Below are 19,495 nucleotides of genomic sequence, written 5' to 3'. Positions count from 1 at the left end.
TCTGGAAAGATGCTCAAACACATCCTCCAGTCCCCACACGAGAGCTGTGAAAACACAAACAGCCACTCACACCAGCTCCAGGCACCAACCTGATAATAGCCATGTCCCCAGCAGGTGTGAAGTGACAGCACTGATGCTCTTGGGTTTTTTGGGCAGGGGATTCAGAGGTTGCAACCTCTGAGTTGCAAAGTCTGGGTCTTGCAAGACTTCTGTGCATTTCAGAGCTTCTGCCATGCAAAAGCAGTGTCTAGGCTAATAGTGATGGTAGAAGTAGTAGTAACAACAACAACAACAACAATAATAATAATAAACATCCCCACATGGTAAAGCAGCACAAAACAGTAACACCCACAGATGGCAAAGTAGCAATGCCAGCTTCAAGGCAAGCCCTTGTCTTACAGGAGAGAGGAAGATGTAAAATGGCATTTCCCAGAAGTCACCACCTGGCAACCAGGGGCCTACAAGGTGCCCCTTCTTTCCACCCCAGCCCCATCCCCAGCATTCCAGGTAGGAAGACTTGAACCGGGATCACCTCTGTGTCTCTACAGCCCAAACCCCTGCATGGTCATGTTTTTGGGGTATCAATGTCCCAAACAGCAATGCCCCACAGAGCCTGGCCAGCACCAGGACATCAGAGTGCACCGGCACAGCGCTTGTCATCCTTGTACTTGTCTGGCAGAAGACAGTAGAAGGAGGCAAAAGCAAACCCCTGCTGGGCATCATCAATGCAGTAGGCAGGGCTGTCAGGGCAGGCAGCTTTTTTCCTGAGCTGCCCAGTGTGTGGTACCTTACAGATCTGAAAAATCCCTGAGGAAAACCCTACAGTATGAGCTAGGGTCATGTCCAGGAACCTCCTCCCGATCCCCACCCAGGTGCTCCCTGCTGGCAGTACCTGAGGTCCTGGGGCCCACTGGGGTCTGACTCCGCAGGATCGGGTCTGAGGGGGCCAGGGGACAAGCACTCAGGTGGCCTTTGGGGCATCAAGGTGCCGGGGACTGGCGGCCATGCCTGCGTCCCCCTGCATCCGCAGCGCTGCTGCCTTGTTGCCACAGCAACGCTCTCAGGCCTCCACTGCAGCATCCCGCAGCACCGGGCTTGGATCAGGAGACAGGGACACACCACAGCCCCCTCCCCCTCACCATACAGCCCCTGGACTCCAGCAAAACACCCCCGGCTGTCCCCACATACCCTCCTCATGGCATCAGCAGCCCCACACCTGCCTCTGCCTTTCTCCCAGGAGAACGGGGATGCCCAGTGCTGCCCTAAGCGCCCCCAGCAACCAGAACTGGGTGGTTTTAGGACATGGAGGAGTCCACTTCCAGGGCATGGAAGTGATGAATTGCTGGAAAAAAAACCCAGGCTGGGGTCACTGCTCTACACAAGCGTGGTACAGTGGGGCAATGTCACATCAAACAACACACCAGTACCTCATTTTTGGGCCAACATCTAAACAAGGGTGGCATTTGAAAAACTTCATGGGACACCCAAGGTGCAGCTGAAGAAGCAACAGATGGACAAGGCTTGCAGAAGGTGACACTGCCACTCTGGGGCTACTAAGGAAAGCGATGCTGGCATTTGCCCAGGGCAGCATGTTATGCGTGGGCAAGGAACTGACGTTTTGCACCAATGTCACCAAAAATTAAACACCTCAGTGACTTGTTCCAGGTGGTGAGGAGGGAAGGGGTGGAGGCCTCACTCTGCACAAACAAAGGAGCAAATAGTTGGTTGGTTTTGGTGGAAGAAAACTTCAGGAGCCCATGAGACAAGGGCAGATAAGCCTCACCCAGCGGATGAAGAACAGGTGGGAACCACCCAGACCATGTGAACACGCCAGAGCCTAAAACCTGCGGGCAGAAGCACTGGAGAAGGCACTCACAGGATGGGAGGATGGCATGATGGGATACACTGGCAGTGGAGTATTTTTCCATCGGGCTGCAGGAAAGGTGACTCTCTGCTCAGGGGCAGACAAAGCAGAAACCCTCACGTCCAGCCGGGCACGCTGGGAGCAGACCGCGGGCCTCCTGCCAGCCGGTGGCCATTGATCGAGCCGGGGACGAGCCCCGTGGATGACAACTCGGGCATGCACGGAGCAGCCCAGGCCTGCAGTACCTCCAGCCGCGATGCTGCAGTGGCTGAAGCGGCCCCGGGGCCGCGGTGCTGCCGCGGGAGGTACCGGCCCCGGGCCGAGCAGCCGCAGGGCGCCCGCCCGCCGGTGCGGCAGGGAGGAGCCCCGCCGCCGGGGATGCTCGGGGCCCCGCCGCGCTCCCGCAGGCTCACCCAGCACGAAGTAGGGCAGCTCCGTGTTCTCCAGGTCATCCACCACCACCATCTCGCCGGGGAAATCGTTGCGGACCGAGAAGAGCAGCTTGGGCTCGGCGGCCGAGGGGCCGTGCATGATGCTGAGGTCGTTCTCCCGCAGGAAGGGCAGCGCCGACACCGTGATGCTCTTCAGCTTGCACTCCAGCTCCTTGGCCGCCGCCTCCGCCGCCGCCTCGGCGGGGCCGCTGCCCGCGGCCAGGCAGCAGCCGGCCAGCAGCGAGCACAGCCCGGCCAAAGCCATCTTGGAGCCCCGCGCCGCGCTCCCGGCGCCGGGCGGGAGGCGGCGGCGAGGGGCGGGCACCGCGCACCGGCGCCTCCCCGTGCGGCGCGGCTCGGCACGGCTCGGCTGCTGCGGCCCCCCGCCTCTCCCTGCCTCCTCTTCCCCTGTTTTCCCCCCCATCCCTGGAAACCGGGATTGCTGCGGAGCGATGCGGCGGCGGGAGGGATGCGGGACTGCTCGGCCTCCTTCTGCACTGAGAATAGCGTGCAGGTACCACCCCCTCTGCCCAGGATAAATTACAGAACTCCAAAATCCCACACCTCCAAAGTCACAGACTTCAAAAATCCCAAGGGAAATCCCAGACTTCCAAAACTCTACGAAATATCATGGAACCCAAAGCCCCGGAAGAAGCCACTGACCTCTAAAATCTCAGAAGTCACAGACCTCCAAAATAAGTCCCAAGAGAAGTCACCCCAAAGCCCCAGAAGAAGTCACAGATCTCCAGATCCCCCAAGCCCACCAATATATATATAAAATATATTTATTTATATATACATAGTTGTCTGTATGTGTGCATGTGTGTATACATAGATATATATTTAAAAAAAAAAATATATATATATATATATGGAGTGTAAGGGCAACCCCAAACATGCTGGATTTGGATCTTTTTTGCCAGATCTGGATGCTTTTTATTTTCATCCTCTTCAAGTGAGCACAAAGCAGCATTGAGAGCTTGTCTCACAGCCACACCTTCCTGCAAACACCCGTGGTCCCCACTGCAGCCAAACTCTTCTGATGGAAAATGTTGTCTTCTTCCACCGTGGGGGAAATGCCCAGTCCTCGTCCTATCAGGAATACATGGTCACGGTCTGCTGTAGTGTTTTTCCCCCTGGGACTCTCCTGATGGCAGACAGCTCTAGAACGGGGTGCGGAGGCATCACAGAGCTCCCATGCCACAGCTCCACACCATCTCCTCCTGGGGACATAGCCCCATCCCACCTGGCACCTTCAAAGAAAGCCACACACGGCAGATACTTTTGATTTTCTTGTATTTTTCTTTTGCAGAGCTCTCCACCTCCCCTTGTGAGGATTTCCCTGAATTGCTCCTCCCTCATGTGTGCCAGCTGTGAAGCTTAACATGCCCCAGGGTCGGCATCGATGGGGGACAGCACTGTGCCCCACACACCACAAGCAGTGGATGCTTTTCCCCAGATCTGTGTTTGTAACTCCCTGTATTTTTAACATCCTTGACACTTTGGCAGGAAGAACTATGCTCACCAGAAATTACCCATTTTCAACAGTCAAGCACGGAACTAAATCAGTGGGGATGTAGTGGGCTGTGTTTCAGCAGTGCAGTCTCCCTCCAGCACCGACTGGCTCAGGATCAGGAGAAATCAGGAAAAAACAGAAAAAAATACCCCAAACAAACACCCACTCCCTGCCCCCAACAAACAAACGCCCAAACAAACAAACAAAAAATGGGGAAAATTGGGGAAGAAAAATCAGGGGAAATAAAGAAAAATGAGCAGCAGTGTTTTGCAGGATATAGCCCTCCTTTCGTGTTCCTTTGGGGAAGAGGGAAACAGGGAAATCCCATTGGATGATCTCCACAAGGCCCTTCTAGGGTTCTTCTTTCACCACAAACCCATTAAAAGGAGCTTTTCATTCTGAAAAATAAATTTTTTAAAAGGTGAAATTTCATTATTTAGAGGGTGTCTCCAACAAGGTTTATTCCACCCTCCCGTTTGGAAACATGATGCATCCCCAGGAGCAGTACCCCTGGAACGCCTAACGACGCCTGAAGAGGAATAAGGAAGGGGTTTGGTGGGAGGTGTGAAGAACACAGATGGATAAATAGAACAAATATTTAAAATATTTAAAACACATCCGAGAACAGTAAATCTGGTGTCACTGATGGCGTGATCCTGCTGGTCACTGGGAACGACCGGCACGTGAGGTTGCCCATAGAACTTGTGAATGTGGATCCCCGCAAGCGTTCGACGCCTTACTGGTGGGGCTTGGAGCAGCCAGGTCTAGCGGAAGGTGTCCCTGGCCACGACGGGAACAGGATGATCCCAGTGTCCTTCCAAGCCCCCACTCCCGACCGGGCCGTCCCGGGGCTCGCTAACCCCGGCTCGGGAGGCGGGACCGCCCCGCCCCTCTCCTCTCGGCCAATGGGGACCCGTGGGGCTGCCGGCGGCGCCTCTGATTGGCTGCGGCAGCTGCATATATTGTCGGCGCGGCGCGGCAGCTCCGCGGAGCTCGGCGGAGCCGGAGTGGCCGGGGTTGAGGGGAGCCCGGGGATGGTGGCGGCGCCGGGGCCCGCCCGCACATGGCGCGGCCCGCAGGCGGCCGTGGGGCAGCGCCCGGGGCCGCTGAGCCGGAGCGGATTGGGGCGGGAGGCCAAGGAGAGGCAGTCGGTGCCCCTCCGGCGCTGATTTGGAGCCTGGGGTGAGTCTGCGGGGTCGCGGGGAGGAGTTAGGGGACGGGGTTTGAGCCGGCCTGGGGATCCTGCCGGCGGTGGGGTGGGGAAGGAGTTCTGCGGAGCGAGCGGCGGCCCCGCAAGGGCGGAGATCCCGGGTGCTAACGCCGGCTTGCTCGGTGACCTTGGTCAAGTTGTGTCCCCGCTCCGGGTTCGGCTCGCCGGCGAGCTCGAGAGTAGAGAAAGGCAGCGAGTCCTTCCCGGCGCGGTGACCGACAGTGAGGGGCGGCTGCGACCGGCCCGATGGGACGGGGTGCTGGCGGGCTGCCGGGATAAACTGGATGGCCGGGATGCTGGGACCTGCTGCTGTGTGCTGAGTGCGCTGCTCGGTGTGAGACACCCCGCGCCCGCAGGGACCGGGGGAGATGCCCCCGCAAATGTTAAAACACACATTTCTCCGGTGGGCACCGATCAATCAATAGCCTGTGGGGGAATCGCCCGTTCCCCCATCGCAGGGTCCCGCTCCACCACCCGGAGCATCGGGTCGAGAAGTGGGTGACCCGTCGGGAAATGTTTGCTCGGCTCGGGACCAGCAGCTCCGGCAGTCGGGAGTCCCCGCTGCCGGGCTCCGTTCCCTTCCCCTAATCACTCACCTTTCCAGTAAGAAACGGAACTCTGTGTCTTTAAAGCGCTGGAGAGCCTCAGCTCTCGGCGCAGCGATGCCCACCGTGCCGTGTCCCTCCCCGGAGGAGCCGCGTGTCGCTGTCCTGGAGCGGCGGTGGCGGCTCCCGGAGTGCCGCCGCTGTGCTCCCGAGGCGAGCGCTCTGAGCCCGGGCACTGCGGGGCTGAGTGGGACCTGCCGGCAGATGTCAGTGTCCCCTCTCTGTCAGCAGCCAGGAGGGTCCCTGCCAGCCCCGGAGATGTTGCAAGGAGGCCCCTGTACTTTTTCCGAAGCGGTGCTGTCTTTGGTGGCCGTTAGGTGACAATTTTGCGACCTGGAGAGTAGCAGGATGCTGGAAAGGGGAGTGGCCCCACTCTGACACCCCAGAGGAGGGCTCCCTCTTTCTGCCCAACATCAGCCACCCACCACCCTATTTATCCTGCACCACTAAGGTTGAGCTACGCTGGTGCATCACTGCCCATCTGTGACACTTGTCACTCGTGTGAAGACAAGGCAGGGAAGGGAAGCTGTGTTCTTCACCTTGCACTGCCCCCAACTCCTGCATGAGGATGGTACTGGGCATGCAGGATCTGTTAGCAAGAAGGAGCCATCCTCCCTGGGGAGGATGCTGCAGGGCTGCTCTCTTTCCCCATCCCCTCGTGTTCAGGGATGTTCTTCCCTGGTCCCAAAGATCCATCTGCAAGGATTCTTTGATATGAGAGCTCAGCTCAAAGTGGGGAAGCTGGAGCTGCTGTTGCCATCACTGTGCTGGGGGAGGAGATTGTATTTTGCACATTGCTTTATTTAAGAGGCTTTTTGCCTGTAGGCGTGAAAGTCTTGGGTGTGCAAAGCCAGAGGGCAGAACACATGGCACTGATGCGACTTGCTGCATGCAGCTGCCATCTTCCCTGACAGTGGCCCAGGCTTCAATTCATTTGATGTCTTATGCAAATCCTTGACTCCCTCAGTCCTGGGATTTTCTGCTATTTTCTGTTACTCTCATCTTCAAGTGTCTCGCTCTTGAGGATGTGAAGAAAAGCTAATAAAAGGAACCCAAGTCATTGAGTCCTACAGGTTTTCTAATGAGTCTCATGAGCTGAGAGGAGGGGGGAGTGACTTAGAGTCCCTCGGCTATAGTGACTGAACAGGCTACAGAGCGCGTGGCTTGTGGGAGCCCAGTGACAATCTGTTCACAGCCACAGTTGTCATCTTCAGCACCGCGGCTCCAGCAGGACAGGAGACTCCAAGGGACTGTTCCCGTGCTTGCTGCCTGGAGCCTTGTCTCCGAGGCCGGCTGCCAGGTGGCTGCCAGCACCCTGCCGTGCCCACTTTGCCAGTGATTACCGCACTGCTGTCGCTCTGGCGGTGCCTCCTTCACTCTCTTAATTACCCCAGCAAATCAATGAGGCCCTGGCACTTCCTTGGGAGTGTGCGGATATGAGCCCAGCGAGTCAGCTCCTTGCAAGCCACAACTGAGCCTGGGCAGGGGGCAGAGGAGACAGCATAGGCAGGGAGAGGCAGGGCTGGCCGTAGGGGCAGTGAGTTCCATTAAGATCCAGGTGACACTGGAGGCTCTGGAGCAATGGGAGCATCCTGCAAAAATTGAGCCCTTTGGGATTGTCTGTCCCAAGGTGTGCAAGTGTCAGAGCAAGAGGTGGCCTGGGCATCTGCGTGAATTCATAGATAGACATGGCTCAGCTGAGTCAATCCACTTCAGATGCTAAACTGCACTTAGCCTTTGCCCAGGCTCTTTTAAGTGGCCTTAATTTGATAAAGCTTTTCCATGTTTAATGAGAAGGTGACTCAGTCACTAAGTTTGATGTTCATTCCCCCTAAAAGGCATCCCCAGGGAAATTGAGATCCCTCCTGCACAGTTGCACCCTTGCTCCCACTGTGCCCCAGGGACCAGCCCCTGTGACTGGGCACATCCCACAGCTCTGCCATCAACTGGAGTCACGTACCTGCTATAGACAGTGGGGTTTGCTTTGGCTCTGAGCTTCAGCACAGTGTGTACAGAGGTAGTTCCAGAGATCTGGAATCTTCCTGTGCTTCCCAACGGCACCTGGCAAATACCACTGCCCCTCTCCCAGTGCATGCTTCTCAGTTTCTGTATCTTCTGCAGCATGAAAGGGCACAAATCAATGTTAATGTCCCTAACAATTAGCTAACGTCTTAATTATCGATCTCAGCTTGATTAGTAGAGGAGTGTGTGGCTGTGGAGATGCCATCGGCATGGAAGTGAGCAGGATCTCGTCATGATGCTGGTGTTATGCTGAGGATGTTGCTGCTGTCACTGTCAGCTCTAAGGGCAGTAGAGGGATGCTTATGCAGCTCACTGGAGCACCCCCATCTCACACCCCTCCTTTGGCTTCTCAGTTGGTCCCCATTTTGGATGAGGACACCACCACAGAAGTGACCCCATTTCCATCCCCAGGGCGGGGGCTGCCTCTGGAAATTGCCACAAGCTGTTTTTAAGTTTGTGACAAGTGACACTATGGGCCATGTATCAGCCATCACTACAGCAACACGTGGGTGTTTTGGTGCAAGCAATGGGGACACAGTGGGCTGCAAGAAGCTCAGGAGGACTTGGCCCTGGAAGAGGTTGTGGTCCTAGAAAAATTTACCAACAATATTTGCTTTGGCACTCTTCTTCCGTTGCTTTGGGGGTTTTATAGAAGGGGAAAGAGGAGGAAAAAAATAACTGGAAGTTTTCCAACTTTTGTGATGCAAAACCCTAAATCAAAAGGAAGAAGAAAGAGTTGTCAGATGTTTCTTATCAGATCTTCATTTTTTTTGGATCAGGGAAAAGCGATTAGCAAGTTATTTCCAGCTCTAGTAGTAAGGTCAAGGGGGTTCCTTGCTTCTAAAGGACTTTACACTCCCCAGCATCCCAGGAGGATGCTGGTGTGAGCATGTGGTGGTGCACCCCAAAAAGCATTGCCCCAACTCCACAGGGCAGCAGTGCAGCCCCCCTTCCCCTCAAATCAGAGCCAGTTCCCCTCAGCTGTAGGGATTGAGGACAATACAGAACTATGGCAATATCTGCACATATTTATTTTCTTTAACTCCTGATTGATAGGAGAAAATAAATTATCCCAGCTGACAGTGATGCAGGAAAGCTGCTCCGTGGGGATAAGTTGCTGCATAGCTCAGCGCAGCCCCCACCTGGGCTCTCCTTGCCCATTCCTGCCTGACTTGGGACTTCCAGTTCCTGTTGGCAAGGATGCTGGTGTGCGTCAGCACCGTCCCCAGGCAGGAGCCTCCCTCTGAGGTGCTGGCATATATGGTGTAAATAAGAGGGACGTGTGAATAAAAGCTCACTTAGCAAGGCTGGAAACTTTGCTTCGTATCAGGAGGGAATCTTCACTGGTTTTGCACTAGTTTGCCCCGGCCAAGTGCTGGAAATATCCAATCCTATTTTTATTGCTCTGTGGTAAAACATGAAGTAGCCACAGGGAAACATGCCATGCTCAGCCTCAAATCTCAGAGTGAGCTCCCTAGGGAAAGCATCAGAGCAGGCTTAAATGGTTTCTAGCTGGTCTGGGGTCAATCGCCTAAGGGAAAATGTGGCCCAAAATGGGTCTGTCCATAATATCCATCCTCATGTGGTAAGCCAGATGTTTGCTGCCTTTGCTATGGTGGGAGAGGGGATTTGGAGGGGAAGGATGGCATGGGAAGCCCCTCTTGGCAAAGTCACATGGAAATGCCCCCCAAGGGGTAATGACAAGGGGCTGGTTATGCTGGTGGGAAGCATTTGCATCTAGGATGGTTTGATGGAATAGACAGTGCTCTGCCTGGTGTGTCCCACTCCAAAAAAAAATCCCCTCTGTGCTTTGAATCAAAGGAAGGGTACTCCCTTGTCCTTCTGATTTGCACCAGGAAGGCCTCAGGGAGGGTGGTGAAGTGACTGGTGCAAAACTGTCCCTACCAGTCTAGTGGTGTGAAGTGATGATGGATGAGGCCAATGTCCTATGGCACTTGTGGAAAAGCATGTCATTTAACCACTTAAAATCCCCTTTAACATCCCTTGTGAGACCCAGGCTGTTACGCACATGTGGAGGAGGGGAGGGACACAGCCAGGGAGCAGTCCCTGCCCAGCCCCACCTCAGCTGGAGGTGGGTCAGGAGCCACTTAAAACCCATGGATGATGACAGGAGACGAGGAGGTAGGGTGTGCCAAGCCTGGTTGTGAGGCAACAGGCAGAGTCCCAGTGCACCAGATATTTAAACAAGGTGTTTTGCTGTCACAGCCATATTTAATGCTACAAGCAGCATGTTTCCATGTGCAGGGTTTAGAAAGATGCTGTTCAAGGATGCTTTACCCTCCCTTGGCTTCTCAGCTGAGATCCGGAACGCTGCTTTCCTCCTTGTTGTGTGGGAAAGGGATCAAATCACTGAGAATTTAGCCTATGGTCAGTATCTAAACAATCCCTGAGGTTTGCTGCCAGATCCTGGCTCCCACTATTCTCTCCTGGACGCGGCAGCTGGTCCTGGGTCAGCACAGCAGCAGGACCCATGGCAGCAGGCAGCACGGACCTGGGGGTGGTTTTAATCCTGAGGTTTGAGGATCCATTGGTTCCCAGGCCACATGAATTTTTAATTGTACCAGAAGATATTCCTTGCGAGGGGAGCAAGGTGCAGATTTGCTTCAGGCAGACTCTGCATCCCATCTGCCTGCTTCCCCTCGGCCCAGCTTTGACTGCAGGCAGGGAAGCAGGAAGGGAGGATTACAGGGCAGCCAATGTGCCTCAGCTGCTCAGCCACCACCCACATGGGGCAGCTCTGTGAGCCTCTGGCATCGGGTCCTGCCGCTTTTTGGGGGTGACAGATGCCCCCTCTAACACTTGAGGCACAGAGTGGGGAAACCAGCCTGGTAATCCCTGTCCCCCACCAAAGCATGGGACAGGCTTGGGCCAGGATTTGGTCACATCATGGCCATGGGGGATTCCACGTGCCAAGAACAGGAGGCAGTGACTGGGCTGTCTGCCAGGGAGAAACCAGGGTGACACATGAAAAAAAGAGTGTGGGGGAAAAGAATAAACCCTGCCTGGTGCTCTTGCCCACCCCACTGCTCTGGCACCCCAGCCTCGTGATGTGAAAATCTCAGTTTTTGTTAAAAATTCACAGGGCCCCAGCCTCAAGGGCTGAGTAAGAAGCTGAGAAAGTGTAATCAAAGGGCACTCTTAAGGGTTTAAAAATAGAAGAGAAGGAGGAAAAAATAGAAAAAACATATTATTACATGTTAAAGCATGATGATTCATCCAGCAAAGCCCTGTTTGGTAGAAGACAGGCTTGGCCACGGGTAGACATTTGGACTTCAGCTACCTTCCTGGAATAAAAGCCATCTTCTCTGGCAGTACAGCAGCAGTGGGATCCCTGTTTTGAGGCAAACAGCTGCTGTTGCCTCACAGCACACCTGGCTTTGGCCAGACTTTGCAGCTCCCCATCTCCCACTTTTACTGGCAAATTCAGGCTCTGGCCTTGTGATTACTGCTGCCAGAAAAGCTCCATTTTTACTTGGCACTCAAAACACTACTTCCATCAGCCTAGCCAACCTTGGAGTGGACATCCATCCATCCACCCACTAACAGGACACAAAGGAAAGTCCAACATCAACCACCCATGATCCTGTCCATACCTGGAGAAGCTAATTTTCCTGATTCCCCATGATTATTATTTTTTGCCCCACCTGAAATGAGCTGCTCATGCCATGCATCCCCACAATGCAGGGTGTGGAGGCACTCCACAGCAGCAAGCTCAGCTTGACAGACGGATGTGTGGCAGAGAAAAACATAGAGAAAAAGCCAGAAATTCCTCAAACGGCCATCAGCCAGGATTTCATTTCACTTCAGCAGCACCCAGCACCCCCAACCCCGTAAACTCTTATTTCCTGTGGTGTAACCAGTCCATGCCTGGCGTGTGGCTCTCCCTCGAGTGCAGCTTTCCCTCTGTCAGCATCCCAGCAAGCATTCCAAAGCTTGTGCTTGCTCCTGGTTTATATCCATGCCGCTGTGCTCACGGGTTCCCCGCTCGGCATTGCAGGACGGGGCTGTCCTGGAGGATCGCCGCGGGGTGAGAGAATGAAGAAGCCGGCCAGGCAGCAGCAGGATGGGGCGGCAGGACCTGCCCCGTGCTGACGGGCCTCCGCCGATGCTGCCGTGGCCGCTGGCCCTGCTGGCCCTGAGCGCCTGCTGCCGCTGGGGAGTGGCCGGTGGGGCGAGCAGCACCGTGCCCCAGGGCCATGCAGCCCCCGCCACCCCCTCCTCTGCCTCCTCATCCTCCTCTCCCTCTGTCCGGGCGCCCCTCGACTGGCTCCTCACTGACCGGGGACCCTTCTACCGAGCTCAGGAGTACGTGGATTTCATGGAGCGCTACCGGCAGGGTTTCACCACCAGGTACAGGATCTACAGGTAAGAGGCTGTGGTGAGCTCGAGAGGGGGCTGTGGGGCATGGCAAAGTGGAGGCAGACCCTCTCTAATCCACATAAGCAGACCCCTGCATGCAGGAAGAGGCTGATCATTGAGACAGACAGCGGGGTGGGTGCATGTGAGATGCTGCTTTTCCAGGGAATATGATAGCAGCCCCCCCAGAATGCTCATAGTATGGCCAGACTGGGCTCCAGGCAGGATTTGCCCTAAACTGGGAGGGATTTGGTGCACAGGTCGAGGTGGAATCAGCCCTTATGGCAGGAGACACAGAGCCCACTGGGCTGAATGTGTCTCGTGTGTACTCCAGGCCCTTTGGACATCCTCTACCTACCAATCTCCTGCCCTGAGGTGGAAAATGGGGACAGCAGAAGGGGCAATGTGCATGTGCTATCCACCTTCCAGGCCCTTCGGACAAAGATGCTCTTTTGTCCTTTTTCCATGCACAAAGATGTCTCTTTGTGCCAAATTACTGAAACTGCCTAGACTGGCAGTCCTCTGGGACTGGGATGCTGCTGGAGCTTGGGAAAAGCCACCCTGACATGTCCCCGTGGCATGTTCGCAGTCTCATCAGCTCATGGACTGCTGCAGTGGGATGCTATATGCATGGGGGCTGAGGCTGGAGGGGGCTTCTTGCCAGCTGAGAACCACGTTTGGCAGTGGTGAGGTCGCTTCACCACAGCAAAGGGCCACCCCGTAACAGCCTCTGTGGGAAACCCACTCCATTCCACAGCCTCCTGGACCTAACTGGGGCTGTCACCTCTGCCTAATGAGCCCTTTTCCCTTCCACTCCTCACTGCTGCTGAGCCCTGGGGGCTTCCAGCAGTGAAACAAAGCCTGGCCACAGCCTCTCGGGAATGCTGAGGTGGGTGCTGGGATTGCAGCCTTGTTATGCAGTCTGGCATCCCCAGGGAGCATCTCTCCTCTTTCCTGTGTGCTGAGGCTGCCATGCTGAGGAACTTGTGTCCTCCAGGGATGTTGCTGGTGACTGGTGGGACAGGAAGGAGCAGCCAGAGGGATAGCAGCTGGCTCACACCTGCCTGGAGGCAGAGAACCTGCTATCAGCCTTCAGGACTTGCTTTGCCTCTGGGATGGAAGGGGGGAAATTGTCACCCCAGCCCCAAGGGAGTGTGTGTGCAAGGGGAGAGGCAGCATCCCTTGTCTTCAGCTCTGCTACTGACTCCTTCATTCCATCTTCTGGGTCAAAAGTCATGGTGGGAGGCAACCTGTCATCTGCCAAGCCCAGCAGCTGCTGCTTTGCACCCATCCACCCCTCCCTCCTCCTCCTTCTCCCTCTTTTCCCATTCAGCCCTGGTAAAACTGTCTGAAAGGCATTGCCTTGTTTTAATTAGAGCAAAATGCCAAAGATTAGGCTGAAATTTGCTGCCAGTTGTTTACGAGGCCGTGGGGTTTTGGAGGCAGTGGCAGGCTGGGTGGCTGCTCCCTAGGGCTGGGCAAGGCTGGGGGGGTACATTCACAGCATCTGGGGCTCTGAGGGGACCCACCACCAATCCCACCACATCTCAACACCTCCAGCTTCCCACGAAATGATACTGGTATTTAAAACCATGGTACCTCCCAGACGCTGGATTTTCACTTGGATCGTAGGCATAGGGCTGGAGGAGGGATGAGATCCAGCCAGCCCAGTGGGCTGGAAAAGGGTCTAGCCCTGCCCTGGGCTGTGATTAATGCCTTCCGGAGGTGCTGGATTAATCAATATCAGGCATCTCCGCTGCTTGTAGCTCTTTATCACCATCAAAGGCTTGGGGAGGAATGGTGCTTTTGCTCTGGCTGGATCCGTAGCTGGCAAGTGATCAGGTCCTTCACTTACGATGGGAAAGTCAGGATGATTCTAACTGCAGTTTTCCACCTGTCCTGAGCTGGGAATCGGGGACAGAAGGAAACAGAGCATGTGTGTGCCATGGCCAGACCCTCTTCATATGCCCTCCCCACTGCTGCCCTCCTCCCACAGAGAGTTTGCTCGTTGGAAGGTGAATAATTTGGCCTTGGAGAGGAAAGACTTCTTCAGCCTTCCGCTTCCCCTGGCCCCTGAATTCATCCGAAACATCCGACTGCTGGGGCGTCGGCCAAGCCTCCAGCAGATCACCGACAGCCTCATCAAAAAGTATGGGACGCACTTCTTGCTGGCTGCCACGCTGGGAGGTGAGTGCTGGGGGTGCTCAGTCCTGCTCACCCCCTTGCACAAGGCCTGTGCAAAGAGGGAGAGTGGGAAAAGAAGCACTGCAGGAGAAAGATGGCCAAGAAAGGGAAGGGGGGGAGCCCAGCAGCCTTCCGAAAATACTGTGTGTTCCCCAGGAGAGGAGTCCCTGACCATTTTTGTGGACAAGCGCAAGCTGAGCCGGAGGGCAGAGCCTGCGGGGGGAGCTGGGAACAGCTCGGGGGTCTCACTGGAGACCCTGCACCAGCTGGCAGCCTCCTACTTCATTGACCGGGAAAGCACCCTGCGCCGGCTGCACCACATCCAGATCGCCACGGCCGCCATCAAGGTAGGCGAGGGGCTGAGGGAGGGCCAGCGTTAGGACACGCAGCCCTGGGCCTCACCAGTATCCCCTCGCAGCTGGCCACACCTAAAACAGCATTTCCCAGACAGGAGAGAGCAGCGAAAGTTCACACGTTCCCATTATTTATGGGAAATTGGGCACGCTTAATAAAGGCACGTTTTTCAGTGGGCTGCAGGCAGGGCTGCTGCCTGTCAACGAGCTAATTAGCAGATAATTAGTTTTCGTCTTCAGCCGTCGCCCTGCTATGAGGAGCGGGGTTTGGCCAGTGGGATCAGGGATTATCTACAGCCCTCTCAGCCTTTGTCCCCTCCTGTATCCCTGACAACCTGTGTGTCCCCGCCTTAGGTGACAGAAACACGGACGGGGCCGCTCGGCTGCAGCAACTATGACAATCTGGACTCAGTGAGCTCTGTCCTGGTGCAGAGCCCTGAGAACAAAGTACAGCTTCAAGGTAGGACTGGGCTCCTGGGGATGTGGGGGTGGACGAATGCTACCGTGCTTGTGGTGCACGAGGGGTTGCAGGGGAGTATGCTGGCATGAGATGCTGCTTCTAATTTCAGGGTTGGGGAGGAGAGGGGATGAAAATAATGAAAGCTGGGCAGGATGAGGTTGTTGCTTGTCTGCCAAGAGGAGCCAAGATCGATGCAGAGCCCAGACAAGTGGCTCCACAGCAAATTGATATGATAATCGTGCGAGGGTGGGAGCCCGGGGATGGGAGGAGGCTTGTGCCCTCCTCGCCCAGGTGATCTTTGAGAGGCTCCGTGAATGCCCTGATGCTCTCAGGGCTGCTCCCTCTTGCAGGGCTGCAGACGGTGCTTCCCTCCTACCTGCGGGAGAGGTTCGTGGCGGCTGCTCTCAGCTACATTGCCTGCGGCTCTGCCGGGGAGCTGGTGTGCCGCAGGAGCGACTGCCGCTGCCAGTGTCAGCTCACCTTCCCCCGCTGCAACTGCCCCGAGGCTGACATCCAGGCACTGGAGAGCAGCCTGGCCCAGCTGGGGCGAGCCTGGGAGAGCCACCACAGCCAGTTCGAGGAGTCAGGTGAGCCTGGGGCAACACCATCAAGCATCTCCTTCCCCTTGCGAGCAGCCCAGGCTGCGTGCTGGGTCTCAGAGTTGGGGCAGAGGGGGGTTACTTTCAGCTCCACCTTTACCGCCTGCTTTCCGGGGTCCATTGACACCATCTCTTCCCTACAGAGGAGTTTCAGGCCCTGGTGAAAAGACTCCCCACAGACCGTTTCCTGAACAGGACAACCATCTCCCACTTCTGGACCATGGATCTGGATGTCCAGCATCGCTACCAGCAGCTGGGCACCAGCCTGAAGCTGCTCTCCAGGAAAACCTACCGACTCATCCGGCGGCTTTTCAACCTCAGCAAACGCTGCCAACGCCAGCCTCGCTTCAAGCTGCCGAAGGAGAGGTAGGGTGCCATGGCATCCCTTGCTGGGGACACTGCCCCGTGCCCCAGGGGTGGCTCAGAGCCAGGGGCTACCTCCCTGTGACTGCAACTGGAGAAGCTCCCACCTAGGAGGGACACCTGGGGGTGAGCAGGCAGCGAGAGTGGAATGTGACCCTGACAGATCAGGTCCAAACCTGAAGGTGAAAAATGGGGCTTCGTTCGTGGGGGGGCCACCAGCAGAGAAGAAAACAAACACAAGGTGGGCAGCTCTTCCATTCTTGGGGAAAGTCAGTTGCATCCCAAAAGACACCATCTAAGCTTCTCTTCTGTGTTTCCTCTGCACCAGGTCCCTCCCTTACTGGTGGAGCCGCGCACAGTCGCTCCTGTACTGCAGCGAGACCACTGTGCCTGGGACCTTCCTGGAAGAAAGCCACAGCTGTACCTGTCCCTTCGAGCAGCCCTCCTGCCAGGGGTCCATACCATGTGCCTTGGGCGAGGGGCCAGCCTGTGCCAGCTGTGACCAGGACAACAGCACCCGCTGTGGGACCTGCAACCACGGCTACGTGCTCACCCAGGGCTTCTGCCGCCCTGAGGTGGCCGACTCACTGGAGCACTACCTGGGGCTGGAGACCGACCTGCAGGACTTGGAACTCAAGTACCTCCTGCAGAAACGGGACAGCCGCATTGAGGTGCACTCCATCTTCATCAGCAACGACATGCGCCTGGGGAGCTGGTTTGACCCCTCCTGGAGGAAGCGCATGCTCTTGACCCTGAAGAGCAACAAGTACAAGCCTGGGCTGGTTCACATCATGTTGGCCCTCTCTCTGCAGATCTGCCTCACCAAGAACAGCACCCTGGAGCCCGTCATGGCAATCTATGTCAACCCCTTTGGGGGAAGCCACTCAGAGAGCTGGTTCATGCCTGTCAATGAGGGCAGCTTCCCAGACTGGGAAAGGACTACTGTAGATGCCTCTGCCCAGTGCCAAAACTGGACAATCACCTTGGGCAACAAGTGGAAGACCTTCTTTGAAACGGTCCACGTGTACTTGCGGAGCCGCATCAAGTCTCTGGATGACAGCTCCAATGAGACAATCTACTATGAACCCTTGGAGATGTCAGATCCTTCCAAGAACCTGGGGTACATGAAAATCAACAGCTTGCAAGTCTTTGGCTACAGCCTACCCTTTGAGCCGGATGCTATCCGTGACCTGATCCTCCAGCTGGACTACCCCTACACCCAGGGCTCCCAGGACTCAGCCATGCTCCAGCTGCTGGAGATCAGGGACCGGGTGAACAGGCTCTCACCGCCTGGCAAAATCCGCCTCGACCTCTTCACTTGCTTGCTCCGGCACCGGCTCAAGCTGGCCAACAATGAGGTGGCAAGGATCCAGTCCTCCTTGAGAGCCTTCAATGCCAAGCTTCCCAACGTGCTGGAGCAGGAGACGGGCAAGCTGTGCAGCTAACGGCTGGGAGCACTCCAGCTGGGGGGCTGGGAGGAAAGACTTCCTGGGGAAGAAAGAGAAATAGCCACACCCTAAAAATTTAAATCAAGGCCTTACCTTAGTGCCAACTGCGTGCTTCCATGGTACACCCAGCAACTGGCCAAAGAGACACAGGGCTTAAGTGGATGGAGGATGCCAGTGGGACTGAGGAGGAGAGATGGCTCATGCAGTGCAGACTGGCTCTGAGTGCGAGGACAGTGCCACTGTCGCCACCACGGAGATGGCTGGGGAGGTGTGCCAATGGTCCCGGGGGTTGTGGCTTGGCCAGAGGCAGCCGCTGGCCGTGCCAGAGCAGGTGCTCAACCCACTTTGAGGATCCCACAGTGGCGGCCTCCTCACCTCCCCAACTTTTGTAGTCTTTTTAAGAGGTTTCTACTGGCACCTTTGCCTTTGCATCCCCCCGTGATCCATCCTGCAGCTGTCCCCTGGTACACGGTGCTGTTGGGGGTCCACAGTGCAGGCCCTGGAGACCCAGCAGGTCTCCCCTGGGGTCTCTCCACAAGCACTTCGTGTCTGCTGCAGTGCTTAGGCATTGTCTCACCCCTTGCCTGGGAAGGACCTGGCACCTGAGCCAGGGATGCTGCCATCACAGACACTGGCAGAGACCTCTGGGCAATGATTCCCTACAAATCAAAAAAAAAAAAAAAACAAACCAACAACAAAAAAAACCCTAATGCAAAAGAAAGAAAAAGAAAATGTTTTATTTATGTATTTATTTATTTATTTGGGACTGGTTTTTTTAAGCCTATTCATTTGAGGAGTGTCATTTCTTGTCAGTGGCTCCAGCCAAGAGGCATCTTAGTAAAATGTATCTGTTTAATATATTTTTTAAAAAATGCATTTTTTGAGCAAAAGAGCAACCAAAACCAACTGAGATTAAAAAAAAAAAAAAGAACAAGAATGAAAAGAACAGAACAGTTACTGTCATTCCTAGCCCTGTCTTTTCCTTTCCTGTGCTGTATGGCTCCCCTCCCTTCTTCCTGGTGGTGCTGCCACTGCTGTACTCAGTGCCTGACTGGAATATCAAGCAGTGGAGCTGCCCGGCTGTCAGATGGGAACACCGGGTACCCAGACAAGCAGAGCTCACTGCTCTGGTGGCTGCCCTCATTCCTTGGCCAAGGATGAGCCACAGAGAGCAAGGAGCCGATCCTCAGTATCCCAGAGGGAGGGTGGACAGAGGGGATGGTGCAGGGGTAAGGAGAGGGGTGGGAAATGTGTATCAGTGTGCAGATCTGAGTCTGCTTTCTAATCCTTCACAGCTGGCAAAACTTGTCTGCTTGGATGCTGCAAAGGCAGTAAAACCCGAACTCATCCATCCTGCTTCTGTCACCCACCTCTCCTCCATCCTTGGACTGGGCAGATAAAGAGATAAGCGGGAGGAAAATAATACCAGGAGAGATAAAGAGACAGACAAGAGGAAAATAAAAGGAGGATAGATAAACCATACTTGCTATTTATATTCCCTGTCTAATCTATCAATCCATCAGGCTGGCTATTGTGGTTATAGCAGCCCTCAATCTGTCACCTAGACTTCTATTTTCCACACATCTGTCTTCCTTTGCCCACCTCTCCTCTCTTTCTCCCAGTCCTAAAGGGAAAAAAAATCAGGCAATTAAACAGACCAGGAGGAAATGACAAATCAAAGCCATACTCTGGGCTCCCCAGGCAAAGCTGGCAGACATCAGCCTGGGGGTGGGGAGGGCATAGGGATGAAGGCCAGCAGAGCTCCTGAGCAGGCAGGGCTGCCGGGAGGATTCCCAGCTAGTGAAATTATTTTGGCTTCTGCTGTACATCTTCCATCTCATCACTTCTTGGTTGTCCAGAGAAGCTGTGGCTGCCCCATCCCTGGAAGTGTCCTAAGCCAGGCTGGATGATGCTTGAAGGAATTTGGCCTACAGGAAGGTATCCCTGCCCATGGAAGGTTAGAACAAGATGAGCTTTAAGGTGTCTTCTAACTGAAACCATTCTAGGGTTCTCCCCATCATCATGTGGGCCATGTGTCAGTCTAACATTCCTCGACTCCATCC

At 55.3% G+C, this 19,495-nt stretch overlaps 2 protein-coding genes across 5 annotated transcripts in view; one reads left to right on the top strand and one right to left on the bottom strand.

Annotated features, from left to right (window-relative positions):
• Positions 1-2,560, bottom strand: part of ASTN1 (astrotactin 1) — a 55,906-nt gene extending 53,346 nt beyond the window's left edge. For all 3 annotated transcript variants that reach the window (XM_033067729.1, XM_033067727.1, XM_033067728.1), the window contains exon 1: positions 2,278-2,560. In XM_033067729.1, the coding sequence (XP_032923620.1) occupies positions 2,278-2,560 (283 nt within the window). The remainder of the gene's footprint in view (positions 1-2,277) is intronic.
• A 2,324-nt stretch (positions 2,561-4,884) lies between these two features.
• BRINP2 (BMP/retinoic acid inducible neural specific 2) lies at positions 4,885-18,292 on the top strand. 2 transcript variants are annotated; one of them, XM_033068081.2, is made up of 8 exons: positions 4,885-4,993; positions 11,667-12,034; positions 14,022-14,212; positions 14,366-14,556; positions 14,917-15,022; positions 15,355-15,609; positions 15,765-15,987; positions 16,313-18,292. In XM_033068081.2, exons 2-8 carry the CDS (start codon positions 11,733-11,735, stop codon positions 17,427-17,429), a joined length of 2,385 nt encoding a protein of 794 aa, XP_032923972.1. In that variant the 5' UTR covers positions 4,885-4,993; positions 11,667-11,732; the 3' UTR covers positions 17,430-18,292. The 2 variants fall into 2 exon arrangements, with proteins under 2 accessions (XP_032923972.1, XP_032923973.1); XM_033068082.2 differs by having other exon boundaries at positions 4,886-4,993; positions 15,373-15,609.
• The last annotated feature ends 1,203 nt before the right edge of the window (positions 18,293-19,495 follow it).

This window comes from Catharus ustulatus, chromosome 9 (assembly GCF_009819885.2).
Source record: "Catharus ustulatus isolate bCatUst1 chromosome 9, bCatUst1.pri.v2, whole genome shotgun sequence".
Classification (NCBI taxonomy): Eukaryota; Metazoa; Chordata; class Aves; order Passeriformes; family Turdidae; genus Catharus; species Catharus ustulatus.
Note: the sequence above shows the minus strand (reverse complement) of the source record. Positions and strands in the feature narration are given on the sequence as shown.

Excerpts from the sequence above, each read along its gene's own strand:
- BRINP2 (XM_033068081.2), top strand. The coding sequence starts at position 11,733 with ATGGGGCGGCAGGACCTGCCCCGTGCTGACGGGCCTCCGCCGATGCTG. Across the intron at positions 12,035-14,021 it reads ACCAGGTACAGGATCTACAG|AGAGTTTGCTCGTTGGAAGG; the intron begins GTAAGAGGCTGT and ends CTCCTCCCACAG. Across the intron at positions 15,988-16,312 it reads TTCAAGCTGCCGAAGGAGAG|GTCCCTCCCTTACTGGTGGA; the intron begins GTAGGGTGCCAT and ends CCTCTGCACCAG.